The sequence below is a fragment of the Pomacea canaliculata genome, linkage group LG4, assembly GCF_003073045.1.
Source record: "Pomacea canaliculata isolate SZHN2017 linkage group LG4, ASM307304v1, whole genome shotgun sequence".
Classification (NCBI taxonomy): Eukaryota; Metazoa; Mollusca; class Gastropoda; order Architaenioglossa; family Ampullariidae; genus Pomacea; species Pomacea canaliculata.
This window is the reverse complement of record NC_037593.1, coordinates 19,805,596-19,822,143: the sequence shown is the minus strand read 5'-3', so window position 1 is coordinate 19,822,143 and position 16,548 is coordinate 19,805,596. Positions and strand designations below refer to the sequence as shown.

The 16,548-nt window shown below is 44.3% G+C and overlaps 2 protein-coding genes across 3 annotated transcripts; both read right to left on the bottom strand.

Moving 5' to 3' along the window:
* Positions 1 to 625: 625 nt before the first annotated feature.
* Positions 626 to 7,359, bottom strand: LOC112562178 (usherin-like). Of its 2 annotated transcripts, none has more exons than XM_025235258.1 (10): positions 6,426 to 7,359; positions 6,074 to 6,273; positions 5,785 to 5,880; positions 5,081 to 5,324; positions 4,380 to 4,603; positions 3,803 to 3,982; positions 3,482 to 3,571; positions 2,841 to 3,090; positions 2,173 to 2,352; positions 626 to 1,821 (listed from the first exon to the last, which is right to left on the bottom strand). In XM_025235258.1, the coding sequence occupies exons 2-9, from the start codon at positions 6,132 to 6,134 to the stop codon at positions 2,220 to 2,222; spliced, it is 1,278 nt and encodes a 425-aa protein (XP_025091043.1). In that variant the 5' UTR covers positions 6,135 to 6,273; positions 6,426 to 7,359; the 3' UTR covers positions 626 to 1,821; positions 2,173 to 2,219. The 2 variants fall into 2 exon arrangements, with proteins under 2 accessions (XP_025091043.1, XP_025091044.1); XM_025235259.1 differs by having other exon boundaries at positions 2,173 to 2,307.
* A 1,056-nt stretch (positions 7,360 to 8,415) lies between these two features.
* Positions 8,416 to 11,524, bottom strand: LOC112562179 (usherin-like). Its single transcript, XM_025235260.1, has 5 exons — positions 11,397 to 11,524; positions 11,001 to 11,155; positions 10,635 to 10,830; positions 10,214 to 10,321; positions 8,416 to 9,420 (listed from the first exon to the last, which is right to left on the bottom strand). The coding sequence occupies exons 2-5, from the start codon at positions 11,136 to 11,138 to the stop codon at positions 8,783 to 8,785; spliced, it is 1,080 nt and encodes a 359-aa protein (XP_025091045.1). The 5' UTR covers positions 11,139 to 11,155; positions 11,397 to 11,524; the 3' UTR covers positions 8,416 to 8,782.
* Positions 11,525 to 16,548: the final 5,024 nt, after the last annotated feature.

Here is a 16,548-nt window from a genome sequence, read left to right as displayed (position 1 = left end):
TTCTATTAAAAAAAAACCCGCTTTGTGTCAAGTCTCTCAACATGGCTGGTACCTGGTCTGAAACAACCCCCCAGTTTACTCTGTACAAATACAAATTCTCTGATGTAAGCAAATAATGAGGAAAGCGTGTTACAATAATCATCTTTCCTCTCCTCGTGCTGGAGTGTAAAATACCGGGTCCCCACGTACTTAAATGTCAACATGCTGTCTGTAGTGCATCTGACGCCCCGAGGTGTGGTCAGGTCGGTCAGTGGGTGACGTGGCCGCAGGCCGGATTCCAACGCCGCTGTAGTCTTATTATCAGGCTGGCTTACTGGCTCACACAAACATTCCAGTCCAAATTCGGTCGTCGTAATGAAATGTAGTTAATATGACGCAGAATAATAAAGACAATAGTAAACTCAAAGAGACAGACAGAGAAAGAGGGAGGAGATAAAACAGAAAGATAACGAGTGACAGGATGGGTAGGTGGAGACAGGAACTATATAAATCATAAGTGGACATCGCATGCAGTCGCTCAAACGCGAAAGTCATTCCAAGCAGCAGATATACAAGACAAATAAGAGGCGTTGTGTTTGGACGTATGCGCACCAGACTCACACTATAAAACAGTTCGGCATCCTTGTCTTTATTTCTCTTTAATTTTCTTTTACTAATGACGGTAGTTAAAAAAGTAAAACGATTTTTAAATATAGTACACACAAAACTATGACTGGTGTGATCATAACAAGAAATACATATACAGAATAAATGTCCAAACGACAGTTAGTGATGAGGTATACTGATGCTCGGAGACAGCAAATCTGTGATGTGAAACAAACACCTATGCCACGGATTATTGTGTCAGCTGCTCTTGCTGTACAGTTCCAGGCTTAAAGCGCTGAAGTGCAGCTAGGACAAGGGAACTATACTGAATATCCATTGGAGAAAAAATTTGCTTTCACAAAAGTTATCAAGCAAGGTGTAAGAAAGATTCTTCATAGCCTACTACAAGTGAAATATCAGCAAAAATGCCTAAAATACATAAAACACAGAAATAAAGAATACGGTGCCCAAGCCGTCTGCGAAAAAAAAGTCGCTCGTTGTACAAGATTGTAAGGTCGGGGTCTCTGTGATGACAGATATGAGGGTAGTCATCTGAAGAAAGTTGACCCTTGCTGTCACACCCAATGAGATTCAAAAGCAGCCGTACAAGCTGATGTCTGTTGAAATCATATGCATAATTAAGATATAATCATAATTAAGATACGATCAGCAAAACAGTTACAATGCCAGTTGAGATGATACCCACGGTAGGATGATCTCCGAGGTACGTGGACTCCCAGCCAAACTACGGCCCCTCCCAAACTGAACTCAGCAACATACGCACTAAGGGAAGGGGTCATCTTGTCATCCTCCTCTCCGTCCATTCTTTTTTCACATACCCCTCTTATTCTTCCGTAAGAACGCAAGTGCCAAGATTATGAGAAGCAGACAAACACGGCATCAGTTTTCCAGAATCTCAGTGGAAAATCAAGTTGAATGTTATGCAATACACGGGGTGTATGTCAACTAAGACCTAGAAGAGACGACTTGATGGCATCATCCCAAACTACAGAAATGCAGCTTTTCATTCTGAAATGGTCTAATCCTGCTCCAGAGCTTTTTATCGGTTTACAAACAAAGCCTTGAAAGTTGTCGCCTAAGACACCGCTCTCAGAACCCGTGTAACTGTGTGTGTGTGAAGCTGTGCGGTCACAGATGCGTGTCTGTGAAGATCATCTGCTGTCTGCTGTAGCTGTAGGCTGGTTCGTTCACGCTGTCCATGTCCTCGTCATCGAACTGTCGGGAAAAAAGATAAAAACTGATGATTAATACATGCCGCACTCAGAATACCTTCAGAATATATTTCATAGCTAAAACAGGTGTGTGTTTACTGGGAACTATCTTTATGCGAGTAAATCATTAAACTCACTAATCATTCGTTACATAAACTATTACGAGTATCCTCATGACTTCTTATAAAGACTAATTGCGTCTCGAAACTTTTTCGATGATTACAGCACGAGCAACAACAATTTAAAAAAAACTGATTTACTCCAGGGGAGATATTTTGACTCGATACTCCTGACACAATGATGATGATGAAAATGGATGATTGACGATTGACAGTGGTTTTTGTTATGTGCTCACCAGCCCGCTGTCGTAGTTTCTCTCCCACGTGGCATCAGGGTCGTCCTCTAAGGAGCTGGACGCTCGGTCCAGCGACAGCGAGTACAGGTCGCGGTCCGCGGTGAAGGCGGGGTTGACAGCGCCAAGGCCCAGGCCCTGGAACAGGAAGCTGCTGCCGGACATTCTTGAAGGCGGCTGCATCTGTTGTGCGCGCGGGTAACATTACCTCAATCAACCTCCAGCACACCTCCCATACCCCCAACTTTCCTCACTTCACTGGCGACCACTCTCACCATCAACTACCGCGTCGGAAACAGTCTGCTCCAGTCTTCATCGTTGCTAACTCAGGTATCACATTATATTTCATTTACAGAAACATCGATCAGAGCCTATCCAGCTTCTATTCTTGCTCATCTGGCCAGGTGTAGTGCCAGTCATGAATTAGTTTTGTAATCAGATGTGCATGGCAGCATATGAAAGCTTCTTTTTTTTTACCTTTTTGATCTCTCAAGACCTGTTCATCTTACCAGCAGGTGTAGTTCTAAACATATTACCATGAAAAGTGTCCCATGGACTGATACCTTTATGGTCATGACTGTCGACGTGCCCCTACCCTAACCAATCTACCACATTTCCTGTCTCCTGATAGTTTATTAAAACAAACTTATAACGACGACCATCATACGAACCCCGTCGATGACGCTGCCATCTCGAGCGTCGATGACGTAGAGGTCACGTGGTCGCTTGGTCGGTGCGGTTCCAGCGGCAAGCGCTCACGGATGTAGGGCTGTTGGTTGTACGACCTCCGGAAGCAAATAGCGATGATAATGGCTATGATAAGGAGGCCCACGATGACGATTACGATGATGAACCACACTTCTTTGTAAAATGTATTCTCGTCTGTAGTGGGCGAGGCAGTGGGCGTTGGGTTCGTTACGCCTGCACCACAGAGAAAGCATGGCGCCCTCATGAGTACTCACAATGCACCGAAAGGAAATAAAAGCACAGATTTCAGCATCGAAACAATCCCTTCCGTACCTGTCATAACTACTTGTGATATGAACACTTCTGAACAACCACAAATAAAATAAAGAGATTTATTAATAATTATCTATTGTAATTCTCTCAGCCAACTCTCTATTCTCTCGACCTCGTTCTCTCTCTCTCACACACACTCTCTTTCTCAAACACACTCTCTCTTTAGCAAAGAGAAGGCGAACAACTATGGAGCAAAGAATGGTTGTATAGCTCTTGAATGACACAGAGGAGTAAAAAAAAACCCGATTGATCTGACAATTACTAAGTATGATGAATACAAAATAAACTTTACCGGTGTTGTTAGCAGCATTAGGATCAAAAATGATGGGAGGTGACTGAGCCTGGCCCACCACAGTCACGGCCTGAATGATGAAGGTGATAGCTGTCGGAAAAAGATCGAATCACAATGTTACAACTGTCAAAGTAATAAAAGTTCGTCCCAGTGTCATGACTGCACTCGCGGGCTCCATTTTCAACAGCCCTTAACAGAAACAACAGTCAGAGTTTGCTCTTAAACTCACCGCGAACTACGTGGCAGTCAGGACAGTGAAAACCATACGATATGAACACAACCCTCGGTGACTACTCAATTATTAAAAATAGTACCACTCACTTTTGTCTTTGGTCAACCTTTCCACTCCACCCACCGAACTGATGGTCTTGCTGACCACCTCGCCGTCTGCGCTGAGGACGTAGTCTCGCAGCCGACCATTCAGGGCGAATGACTGGGTCCAGTCCACCACAGCCAGGGTGCCGTTCTTGGTCAACACCGGGGCCTTCACGTACTGCGGCGCTGTGGACATCAAAAGGGAAAATGAAGCTCACTGCACTCAGGCCCTTTCTTAGCCCCGCGGGGCCCGAGGAATAGGGCATGTGCGGGGCCCTCGTCGCCTCGATCGCCACGGTTTTATTTGGGATCTATGGAAACCTTTTTCCACATACCTAGTTACCATATTAATCAAAAACTATACAGTGTTACTGCTGCTACTACTTCCATTATTATTATTGTTTATTATTATTTTTAAAAGTTCACTCCTCTCCTAGTATGCCCAGACTATGTCATGCCGGTGCAAAGTCATCTCTTTTAACAATCACACATTGCAAGTATTATGTTTAGCATGTTAACCAGACATGTACGATCCTTTCGACCAGTTCATGCCATTCACGCAAGCGGTTGTCCAGACACATACCTGCCGGCGCCGTGACGGCTCTGACCCACACGGGGAGGTCGACGGAGCCGAGCTCGTTCTCCGCCTGCAGGAGGAACTCGTAGGCCGTGTAGGAGGCCAGCCCGCTGGTGGTCAGGATCGTGTCCAGTCCCCGGTACACCTCCTGTGCGTCTCCGGGGACGCAGGCTGGCTGAGAGAAAGGTTGCTCAGCGAGGGGACAGGCCAGACGGCGGTACACGACGAACCTGCGACATGCAGAGTACACATGAACAGCTGCTGCTGCACCTGCAGTCCTGACAGTTCAGGTCATGACCGTAGACAGTCACTAAGGCAATGACTTCGGAAACAGTGTCACAAGCGTAATAACTTTGCAAACAGAATATCACCAAGGTAACGACTTCATAGACAGAGTGTCACTAAGGCATCACATGGAATTCGAGTTTGCAGGGAGTCAGATCAACACATTTCCCTACAATGCTGATTTTGCTTGAATCTTTTCGAAAGTGATTCTGTATTGATGCCTCTACTCTTCTCGCTTCCTTCTGACACGATTACAGTGCTAATAACATTAGCGTATAAGTTGAAAAAGAACTACTATGCTACACGCAGGTGTTCAAAAATGAACATTATGTGTGAAGACGTTCGTAATATCGGTGAATACCACTCGCGTATCAACATGTTTGATTCCTTGTGCACCACCCTTCCCGCTTGTGTACACCTACCTGAGTATGACTCCATTAGAACTGCTAGGGTAAGTCCACGCTAGAGCCATGGCAGAGCTGTTGGTCTCCACTACTACGATGGGCTTCAGGCCTGACGGTTTGGCCGCTGTCGTCCTAACAGTCACCCCGCTGCTGTTGGTGCAGCCCCCGCTGGTGCAGGCTTGAACCTGAACGGTGTAGGAGGTGAATGGAAACAGGGCACAGCATCTCCCGCCGTCTGCTGAAGGGTCAAGCCTGAAGCTGCCTGTGAACAGGACGCCGAATAGATTTGAACCTGACTTTAGAGTCTTCAAGACGCTGATCTTAGCAATAATTATCAAAATGTTATTTCCAGGAATTAAAAACCGTCATGTATGTTATTTCTATAAATTAATTGGTAGGCAAAAACCCACTCATTTGTAACGAAAAGTCAGAGTTGTCCTGTCGCGTAACGCGACCACGCGTTGCTCTCACAGGCACACTCACAGTCACACGACAAGCACTCGCGAGCCCGACGCGAGCAACGAAGCCAATCGCTGCTCCGTGAAAGATAAACACGCACACATAGGGACAGTACACAATATATGTTTATTGGTGGCCACTAGATGCGATCGACCAACTCAAAGGTGGGAAAGGAAGAGAGAGAGAGAGAGAAAACCGAAAATGAAAGAAAACAATCAGTAAGTAGCATTCCCTCCTTTCCATTCTCAACGTGCTCTACTTACCACTTCTCCATCCACCAAGACATTGTACAGCTTCACGACGCCATTGGGTTGTGCTGGTGGTGTGATAAGAACTGTGATGGTTGTCGTCGTAACACTCTGTGGAAAACATCAGCGAGTTAGAAATCTGCACTCTCAGTATTACAGCGTTACTTTGCTACTGAGCCTTTCGTGTAACTTTTATTTTTGTCTTTCAGTAGGAATATTTGGATGGGGACTATTTATTACAATTATTTTTCTGTTGGAATGTAAGGCTGATGCAGGTCCAAAAGCCTGCGTCTTGTACGCTCACCAATATGACAGGTGCATCGAGTGCCGCAGGCGGCGCCTGTCTGGTGGTGACGCGAGCCCATTGGCTCGAGGCCGTACCGGCGCTGTTGACCGAGCTGACCATATACTGATACGTGTGGTATGGTAGCACGCGCGGATCCGTGTCGGTCACCTGCAGGTTAGTGCCGTTGTACACCAACAGCGGGTCCCCGTACAGCTCACCTGCTCATAATGGGACGGCACACAGTAGGCGCAACCTATCCTCAAAAAAACTTTAATCCAACACCGGTTACAATATCACAATATCTTGTATTTGTTTTTAAATTACAGTCTTGAAAAAAAGCAATTTACTTCCCGCGGAATGGAAGGCTTACCCGCATCAAGCTGCGTAACAGCCCTCCTCTGCAGCTGGTAGCTCAGCAAGACACCGTTGGGTCTGACAGGTGGGCGCCAGGTAGCCATCACACCCAGGTGGGCCCCGGCCTCGCTGGCCAGCGCTGTCAGGGAGGGCGCTTCCTGTAGTTCTGGCGCCGCCTCCCGCGTCTGCGCGGTAACGGGTTCAGTAAGCGCGCAGCCGCTGTCCGTGCAAGCTTGGAGGCGGAAGGTGTAGCGCGTGAAGAAATTGACCCGGCACGGTGTAGGTCAGCTGATCAGGACCGCCCGAGTACGCCAAGCTGTCATTACGATACAGGCTGTAGTTGGCGATCCTGCCGTTGGGGTTGATGGGCGGCGTCCACGATGCTCGGATGGCAGTAGAGGAGAGGGGCTCCAAAGTAGGCGGGGCCAGGCCCGAGGGAGAAGAAGAGTAGGTGCGGGCCGTGGCGGGAGGGCTTTCAATGCTGCCTTTGCTGTTGCGGGCGATGATGGTGTATGTGTACTCCTCACCTGGCCGCAGGCCGTAGTCGGTGTAGGTGTTCTGGATGTTTCCCGCAGGGTTGATGGCCGTGGTGAATACCAACTGTCCACCGCGCCGCACGTCGTAGGAGGCGATGACGCCGTTAGGGTTTCTCGGCGGTGACCATGAAACTTCGATCCCCGTGGAGCCCAGAACGCGCAGGACGGGAGGATCGAGGTCAGTGGGAGGGGCATCGTCGGTGCGCCCTGTGACGGGGGGCTTTGCGTGCATCCTCCCTGGGTACAGGCTGTTAGAGTGAAGGAGTAATCTTTATAGGAAGTAAGTCCCGACACTGTGTGCTCCATCTCCAACCCTTTGTACACTACTGTTCCGTCCACGCGCAGCTGATACTCAGTGATCTCCCCATTGCTGACCTGAGGTCTGATCCACCTGGCGCTGACTGCCGAGGAGTTCAAAGGGGTAAGTGTGGGCGGAGAAACAGAATATGGTGCAGCCTCCTTGGTCCTGATGATGGAAGGCTCACTGGTTGTGCAGCCTCCTCCGAGCAAACTGTCAGTGTAAAGCTATAAACAGTGTACGCTTCCAGCCCATCGTATCTGTACCAAAACGGTCCGTCTAGCGGCATACTCAAGGGTATGCTGGTGTTCTTTCTCAGACTGTAACTTTGCAGCACGCCGTTGGGTTGGCTGGGAGGCGTCCACGTGATGTTGACAGCGTTCACCTCTCCCTCCAGGAGCATCACGACAGGGGCGTCCACTCCCGCGGGCGGCGCTTGGCTGGTCTGAACGGCCTGCCACTGGCTCTCGGTGTAGCCCTGCGAGTTGGAGGCGCGGATCTTGTACTCGTACTGCGTGTAGGGCGTCAAGCCGGAGTCCATGTACTCGAACGTGCTTTGGTTGGTGGCGCTGGTTGTGTACACCACCTTGCCATCAGAACTGGCTTCACTAGCTTGTCTTCGGCGACGAAGTTGCGTGCTCCTCCTGAACACTTCGTATGTGGTTATCTGCCCATTAGGATTGACAGGCTTTGTCCACCTCAGCAAGACGTGAGTGGCGTTCACCATGCCCATGGCGGGCGTTGGCTGGCCAGTAGGAGCTATTTCTGCTGTCGTGAATGCCTGATCACTTCCACGAGTGCATCCCGCATCATTGCAGACCTCTTGTTTGACAAAGTATTGGGTGTAAGGCTGCAGGCGCACGAATTCGAAGACAAAACCAGGGCCACTGTAAATAGCAATGTCTGAGTCTCTCTCATAGACCCTGTAGATGTTGATGACTCCGTAAGGTTTGGCTGGTGGATCCCATCTCAGTATAACCGACGTGCCTGTTGTCATCTTCTCCACCCGGAAAACAGACAGGCCCGAGGGAGACGCCTGTGCAGTAGAAACGGATACCTCAACACTAGAAGTGTTTCCCGCAGAATTAACAGCTTCCACGCGAACCATGTACTGGGAGAATGGCTCCAGGCCACTAACGCTCGTGGAAGTGGTTCCACCGCCAACTGTCCACATGCTGATGCTGTTGGGGTCACTCGTCCTTCTTGCATAAATGTTATACGAAGATATGATACCATTCGGTTGTCTTTGGGGGAGTCCAAGCCAAAAAAATTCCGTAGGCTCCAGTCGAGCTTACCAGCGGTGCCGACATTCCTACAGGTGGCGCTTCTAGAGTTCTGACAGTAGAGTAGGCTACTTGCGTCTGCCCCTGCGAGTTAACTGCCATGATACCATACTGATATAAGGTGTATGGCTGGAGCTCTTGTCCCGAGTGTACAAGACTAAAAACATTTCCAGATACCTGGTTAACGAGGGTTTCACTATCTTGCTGTCCATTTGCTCGCCAGAAAATGCGGTAATTTGTAATGATCCCATTTGGTTCAGCTGGTTCCTGCCAGTTTATCTGGACAGTGTTTGATGTCCAAAGCTGTCAACAGAGGTGCTGGCTGTCCAGAGGGTGGCGCCTCGAATGTACGGTTGAACACACCTTCGCTAGTGCTACACCCATCAGGCACCATCTGTAAGCACGCCTGAAGACGGACCTCATACATAGTGTATGGCTTGAGGCCTGAAATAACAGTGCTCAGTGCAATGCCCACGCTCTTCTGTATTTCTGTCTCCTGGCCAATGTTCAGCAGTACCCTATACTGGTCTATTGTGCCTTCGCTGGGTGTGAGGGCAAACCAGGCGATGAAGATCTGAGAAGAACTAAGCACAGACACGATGTGAGGGGGAGGCACTGAACCTGGGGTGCTGGTAGGTAGAGTAGCATCTGTCTGTGCACTGCGAGTGCTCCCCCCTCTTGTACTCGCCTCCACCACAAAGCCATAGGTGTGGCCAGGAATGAGGTTGGCAACAGTAGTGTTGAGATCCATACCAGAATAGGCTTCTGTCTCTATACCTGCATCGAGCAGCAGCAAGCGGTATCCAGACAACTGCCCATTCATGACGGTGGGTGGCCGCCAGAACAGCTTCACCAACATACTGCTGATTATTATGACCTTTGGCTCCGTCACTCCTGTGGGAGAAATATTCATGTGGACTCATGTTTAGCATTCAATATTTATCAACTATTTTTATTTGTCTTGTTTTATAAATCTACTTGTTCTGCACCAGCAGTTTCACCCTCTAATGATTGAAGAAACAAAGTTCTACCCAACAGAAATCTGCTCACACGAACTGACTTTCATTCATTACCGGGCTGATTCTATAGTTTGCAAATAAAATTCCTATTCAGATGTAGGGTCCATACTGTCAGACACTCAAGTGATACAAGCAATCAAACAGTTAGGTGTAGAAAGATGTCAGATCTGTAGTGTGATTTTGAACATGAATCTGTGAACCTCCTGTATGCGTTACCTCAACTTTTTGCCACTCACACTATTTGCTAATCTTTTTTAATGTTGAGGTGCACTGGCAAAGTTTCTGTGCAATTTTTACTGCCTTGTATTGTCTGTTAATGTGTATTTGTTTACTGTCATGTTTTGGTCTGTGTCAGAATGTGTATTATATGAATGTTGTCTCTTTCTTTATTAGCCTTTCCTGTAATAAGCTATTGAACCTTCTGTTCAGTAGGAAGGTGTGCTATATAAATTCCTTTGATTATTATTATATTTAGAAACCATGTCAAGTCCAACCTTTTGATCAAAGATGTGACCTCTTTCTATGTGTTAGAAAAACACTGTCTCATCTTGTTAGAGCAGAAAGAAGCTATTCACTCAGATTTGGGGAAGTTAATATCTTGTACTGAGCTAAACCAAATTGATGCAAGAAAAAATCTTGTGTCAGTAGCCTGAATAGAAGCAGGATACCTTCGGGGGCTGCTTCTGCAGTGGTAACCATGACGGTAGGACTGTCAGCACAGCCTGCCTGGGTACAAACTTTCACCATGACATTATAGGAGGTGAAAGGCTTCAAACCTGACAGAAGGAGAATACTTGACATTTTATTTCCTACTCAAAATTATTTAATTAACTAAATACAATATGTAGAAAGACAGGTTGATGTTAAAGAAAACTAAGATGATAGTTTGCAACATCATCTTATCATTAAATTTCACAGGGGAAAAGGTTTAAAAGGATCTCACTATCATGTGCTAGCAAGAACTAAGAAATGTCACAAAGAGTAGGAATGAACCAATATTCATGCAATATCTTATGTAAAACAACGATCATGCAGACATTCAAAAAGTAGAACTCTGATACCATCTAACAAGAATATTTTCTCACTCACCTGTGATCAGCACAGTCTGTGGAGAGGACATACTGTATGTTTGAGTGAGGTTAGATACCAACACTGTATATAGTTGCACCTGTCCATTTGGTTGACCTGGTGACTGCACTGTAACACTTATGCTGGTGGCATTTACTACTGCTACAACTGGCGCCAAAATATCCTCAGGGATGCCCTGAGCGGTGGCCACTGTCACCTGAACCAGCAAAGCATGAACAAAATCAATCAATCAATAAAAAAAATGCAAGACAATGTTTTTGACAATGAAACTTACAGCAGCATTTTTTTTTGCTTTAGTTGTGTTATCTTCAATTTAAAAAATACATTTGAAGTTGAGATGCAAAAAAAATGGCAAGCAGTACTTACTGTGCTGCTCTCAGTGCAGCCTGCACTGTTACAGACAGACAGAGTGTAGCTGTAAGTTCTGTATGGCAGGACATTCCTGTCGTCAGTGAAGTTCATGTCAAGACCTCGGAAGAGTTCCACATGATCACGTAACAACATGTATTGAGTGATTTTCCTGTGGAAACAAAGCATTCAATTAATATACAACCTGACACATGGAAAAATCTTATTAGAGCTAAATACCTGAGGCAATTAAACACAGGTTAAATCTTTGCACTGTAATTCATTTGCCTATTTTACTTGTCACTGTAAAACACACAGTAAATTTTCAGTTCTGATCACATGAACCCCTTCTGTGTAACTTTATGACAATTCTAGATTACAGGTGATTTAGAATGTCACAAAGCAAGACAGTACCATTGGGTTGTAATGGAGGATTCCAAGAGAGGCTGATAATGTAAAGTTGGCTTGGGTCCACCTTCGCTGACTGGAGGCTTGAACAAAGGCCGGTGGAGCCTCTAGAGTGCGAGTGGAAACAAAAGGACTTTTACTGCTCCCAGCACTGTTGACTGCCCATACGGAGTAGCTGTATTCAGTGTATGGGGACAAGTTTTCATCTGAAATCACAAGACCCCAGAGAGTCAGTCAACAACTGCCTGTCCTACATACTGATGCTTCAAGTTGGCACGCCACAGGACACTGTTTGTCTTCTCTCCTTTACTCTATCTTCACTAAGGACTGTGAAAGACTCCACGAGAAGATGGTAGATTAACAAAAGAAGAAAGATGTACCCTGTATATATCATTGCTCACGGCAAGGTCATCTAGCCTGTAAACTGCTTTCGGATACTAGACACTACCATTTGCCATTATGTCAGATGGGACAGTAATATGGCTTCCATCATTAAATCTGCACAGCAATGGATTGATCCCCTGGCAAGGACATCCTTGAGAGATAATGTGTGTGAAATGTGAGAACTAGAAAGGAAGTATATAATCATTTTGAGTCTGGAGAGAAATAAAAATGCCTTGTTACTATCACTCAAGCAGCCAGAGGGGAAGCAATCTCATGGTTTGAGGGTATTGGAGAGGACATTGTGGTAGGAATAAAGAAATAAAAAATGAATAAAAGGATAAGGAAGCTTAAACTTTGAAAATTCTATGTGATTCTTAATCACTTACTTGACATCTTATGTCCTTGTGACATGCTGTGAAATAAAAACAAAACAAGTTCAAGATCATTGATCATTTACCTGTGTATGAAGAGCCAAGCCTGTATAAACCCGCTCTTCTGCATCTGAACAGGAAGAATTTGCTGATTTGTTCATACTAAGATCTCCCTGTACAACACCACACCGAGTAGTTATGGTGTTAAAGTCACACCTGTCACACATGGCTGAAGCCTGCTGGGATGCTGGACATACAACACCCTTTCCACAACCTGAGATGAAAATTTTAAAGAATGACTTCTTAAGCACAGAACAGCAGACTGCCCACATGTAAGTTTAACATGTATGCATACACATGTGCACACACACACACACATATACAAGCATTCTATTAAATGTTATTCTGCGGTTGTAGTCAATGCAGAGAAAACATACAGTGACAATAATTAATGTCTAAACTAAGTTTCATGTAAACTGAGCATTTACATGGCAAGATTTATGTTAACAAGACAACTATACTTCACCATATGTGACATGCTTGTTGAGACTGAAACGTAGTAGCATAGGCAGACAGGAAAATATTGTAAACATCTAAAAATACTTATATGTCAACACAATTCAGAACAATCAAGGAACACACCACTACTCTGGCTGAAAGAAGAGCGGTCAGCACAAGTTTGGGTTGAAGGGTTGTAACCAACATTGTTACAACAGCTTAGACTGGCTGATACCGGTTCCAACCCACAACATTTCACATTGGCTGCCTCTTTTTCCAGTCTGCTGCTATAGTAATGGATCTGTAAAATAGAAAATTACATAAACATATGTATTCCTTGGTATCTGAACCTAATCTGTTATTGAGGAGCATGACTACTGAAGTTTTAGATCCTACAAAAAGTCTTTTCATGGGATTTTCATGGAAAAATAATATATTCCTGGAGCAGTCTTTATGTCTGAAGTGAAGAAATTTCTAAAACCTCAAAAATGCTGCAAATACAAAATGATCGAACCATAATTTCAGCATGAGATGAAACATTCAAACAATAGAATAGTTCAACTGATTATATGAAGTTTAATGAGGTAATTGTAAAACAAAAGATGCTATGCCGACATAAAAAATGTTGCTAGCACAATTTCTCTTAAGCAACTCTTCAAATTTTCTGAATGAATTTCTTTTCTTTACATGATAAACATTTGTTTTTAGGTCAATTTTATGTTAAATTTTATTCTTGGAACTTCAGCAAAACTAGGCCCACAAGCAAGAAAGTGTACCTTTGTTTGCTCTGTGCTGGTTTTGCAGCAAAGGGAGGTATCAACTTGAGTATACACCTGGCCACAGCAGTCATAGCCAGACTGAGGTAGGTAGGCTTGCCCCATTGTGCTATTACCACAGCATCTTGTCTGGTTACTGACAATCTCGCCTCCACAGCACAATCGCTTGTACCCAGGTTGTAGCAGACCTGTTATCAATAGTGTGCATGCATTTTATATACACACTTGAGCGTGGACACACAGAGATCTCTCTGCCCCTGCACACACCTATCCATCCTCCACCCACAAGCACACTCTCCCAGTCCCACCTTCCTATCACACAAAGTCCATCACACATCTACCCTTCATGCTCAACATTAAGTTGATTACAGCAGAAGAGACATAGAAGTTTAAGTCTCTGCTGTAAAGAATAATAAACTGAAAAGCCATAGCCAAAAAAATGCTGCAATTCATGGAAGTTAGAGCACAAAATAAGGAACCTTTTCTACAGAAAATATTTCACAAGCAGCTCACCACCACAACAGATCTGTGCTCCTGAGGCAGAATAAGGAACACCAACACAACAAGAGTCTCCAAGGCCCACAGAAACTCGGTCTTCTGTAGTAGAGGCGCAACATACTTCACCTGACAATACCTGGGTATACCTGTATGGAAGTCATTTTGACAAGTGTCTTAATCTATGTTTCTGTTTATAATAAGTCTAAAAGATTCTACAGCTTGCAATCTTCTCTGACACTGAGACTGTGTGCTGGCTATAGTGTTATTGTTCTGACTGACAATTTTGCCAAATTCCATTACTCTTTTGCAAGGATGGTTAGTGCTATAGGTAATTTGGATCCACATTCTATTACTTCAAGGACCAAATTCTGCATTTACTGACGCAGAAACACTGAAAGGTTGATAGATGCTTTTTTTTGACATTGCAGCAAATAAAAAGTTCAAATAATTTATCTTTGTATCAGAGATGAGCTATTTTTTTTTTATCAAAGTTGTTCAATGTTTAACTGAGAAGTAATTATAGTGTGTGTCACCACTAAGAACAAGATTGCTTACCTATTTCCACAACATTTGTAATTTTGTTTAGGTTCATAAAACTTTCCAGAACAGCATACAGCACTGGAAGATGGTTTCAGCAAATACTTAGCACCACAGCAACTGTAGTTTGCCATCATATCATAAAGTATACCACTACAGCAAACCTATATAAAAGAAAGATATTAAAGTGAAGGAAGCAAGATGAAATAAACTTGCAGCTGAAATGCTCTTCTCTAAAAAAAAAAAATGGAAATCAAAAATTGTAAAGCAATCCATTTAATGTTCTTTCCCAGCAAACATACTAAGACTGGCCCAAGATTGGCATTGGCTTGGTGCTTCATTGGCTCCGATATTGGTATTTCATTGGTTTTCACTCTTGTATCAGTTTGTGGCATTATCTGTTAATCAAACTATGACTTTCTGCAATCATGTTCACATGTCCTTAAGCAGATTTAATTAGCTATTTTATTCACCTATGCAAGCAGCTTTCTTGTCTGTGCTCTCTTTCTCTTTCTAAGGTGGATAAGTGGTATTTTAAGAAAGAACAAATGGTGATAAATGCACCTTTCACTTTTATTCCCAACCCTCAAATGATATGGCAATCAAGCTGTATTATAGTTTTAATGGTGCTGAGAGAGAGGGGCAAGAAAAAAAAAAGGGGGGGGGTTGGCCTAGAGAGTCAATGCATATAGAGAGGGTATGACCAGCCCCACAAGGCCAATCACCCATGGCATGGTAGCCTCCTAGTGGATATCAAAGAGAAGCAAATCTCTGGTCTCAAGTTGCAGCACAACGGTGTGGCAAGAGAAAGTGTAGAAGTGTACCTTGACCAACAGCCAATGAGAAGACAGAAGTCAGCTGTGGGCACTTGTCATTCAGAGTGCCAGACAGCTTTGCTGACTAAGGTGGCCTCATTGTGTACACTAAGAAACATGGGAGACAGACATGGGTTCATGTACAAATGTAGTCTTTGAGACTGAGAAAGTTTGCTGAGTTTGATTTGCTTAGAGGTCACACTAGCAGCAGCTGGAAACAAACATGTTGGTGCTACAATAAAGCTTTAATACCCTACAACTAAACTAAGTGTTATTTTCACAGAATGCCCAAACTTGTGCCATGGGGGTAGACAACCTAATGACTCTTGGTTTCATACAATATTGACAAAAGAACTCCGGTGGCAGGTTTGCTGAGCTACTGCTATATCATGGCAGGGCAGTCAACCATGCACACAGTTGTAACAAAAAAAAGAAAGGACAGCTTTCCTGAGAAAAGACCAAAAAAGCCAATTGTCTGTGTGTGGTAACTGCAGGAGAGGGACTGGATGGACAAAAGTAATAACTAAGATTTATACATTATACGACTGCTGCTAACTTGATACATTATATGGCCACCGCCACCTTTATACATTATAAGACAACTGATACCTTTGCACCAGTGAAGCACTGTGAACCACAGAAGTTTTCAAAAATACTGCACTCCACATAGGTACAATGCTTCTCTTGTGATGAAACCATCAAAGAAGAGCTGAAAAATAGGTCACATGAAATTGAACATTATCTTCTATTTTTAAATAAAGTTTAAGCATAACCCAAATAATTAAGAGTTACCACAAATACTTGAATTTGCTGATTTATGGACATTTATGCTTCTTACACATCTCCACACGAGTCAGTTGCCTTTCTCCACAGTTCATAGCGCAGAAGGATTCCATTTGGGCTGGAAGGTGTGCTCCATGTTACCAAAACTGTTGTGGCATTAGAAGGTGTTACCGTTGGGGAAACAAGCCCCAAAGGCTGGGCTTCAGCAGTAGTACCGAATGTACTTTCACTTTGGGAACAACCATACGCTGTGCAAGCCTCTATCTGATATGAATAAAGAAAAAAAAAAATCTAAGCAGTGATACTCAAATGAGCTCTCTCTGCAGTTTTCAAACAATTTATTATGCTTATACAGGTGTATATGAAAAGAAAATATTTTAAATATATGTAAGGAGAATATTATAAGCACAAACATCATGTCTGCTTATTTACTAACCTTCACTTCATACACAGTGTATGGATGCAAGTCAGTCAGGACTATCGACCCTGGCTGTGT

Bases quoted from the DNA above. Each gene is read 5' to 3' on its own strand.
- LOC112562178 (XM_025235258.1), bottom strand. From the start codon at position 6,134: ATGGGCTCGCGTCACCACCAGACAGGCGCCGCCTGCGGCACTCGATGC. The intron at 3,572-3,802 runs GTGAGTGGTACT...TTTTTCCGACAG, and splicing joins AAGGTTGACCAAAGACAAAA to CTATCACCTTCATCATTCAG. The intron at 2,353-2,840 runs GTTCGTATGATG...CGCGCACAACAG, and splicing joins ATGGCAGCGTCATCGACGGG to ATGCAGCCGCCTTCAAGAAT.
- LOC112562179 (XM_025235260.1), bottom strand. From the start codon at position 11,138: ATGTTGTTACGTGATCATGTGGAACTCTTCCGAGGTCTTGACATGAAC. The intron at 10,831-11,000 runs GTAAGTACTGCT...TTGCTGGTTCAG, and splicing joins GCTGCACTGAGAGCAGCACA to GTGACAGTGGCCACCGCTCA. The intron at 9,421-10,213 runs GTATCCTGCTTC...TTTCTCCCACAG, and splicing joins TGCAGAAGCAGCCCCCGAAG to GAGTGACGGAGCCAAAGGTC.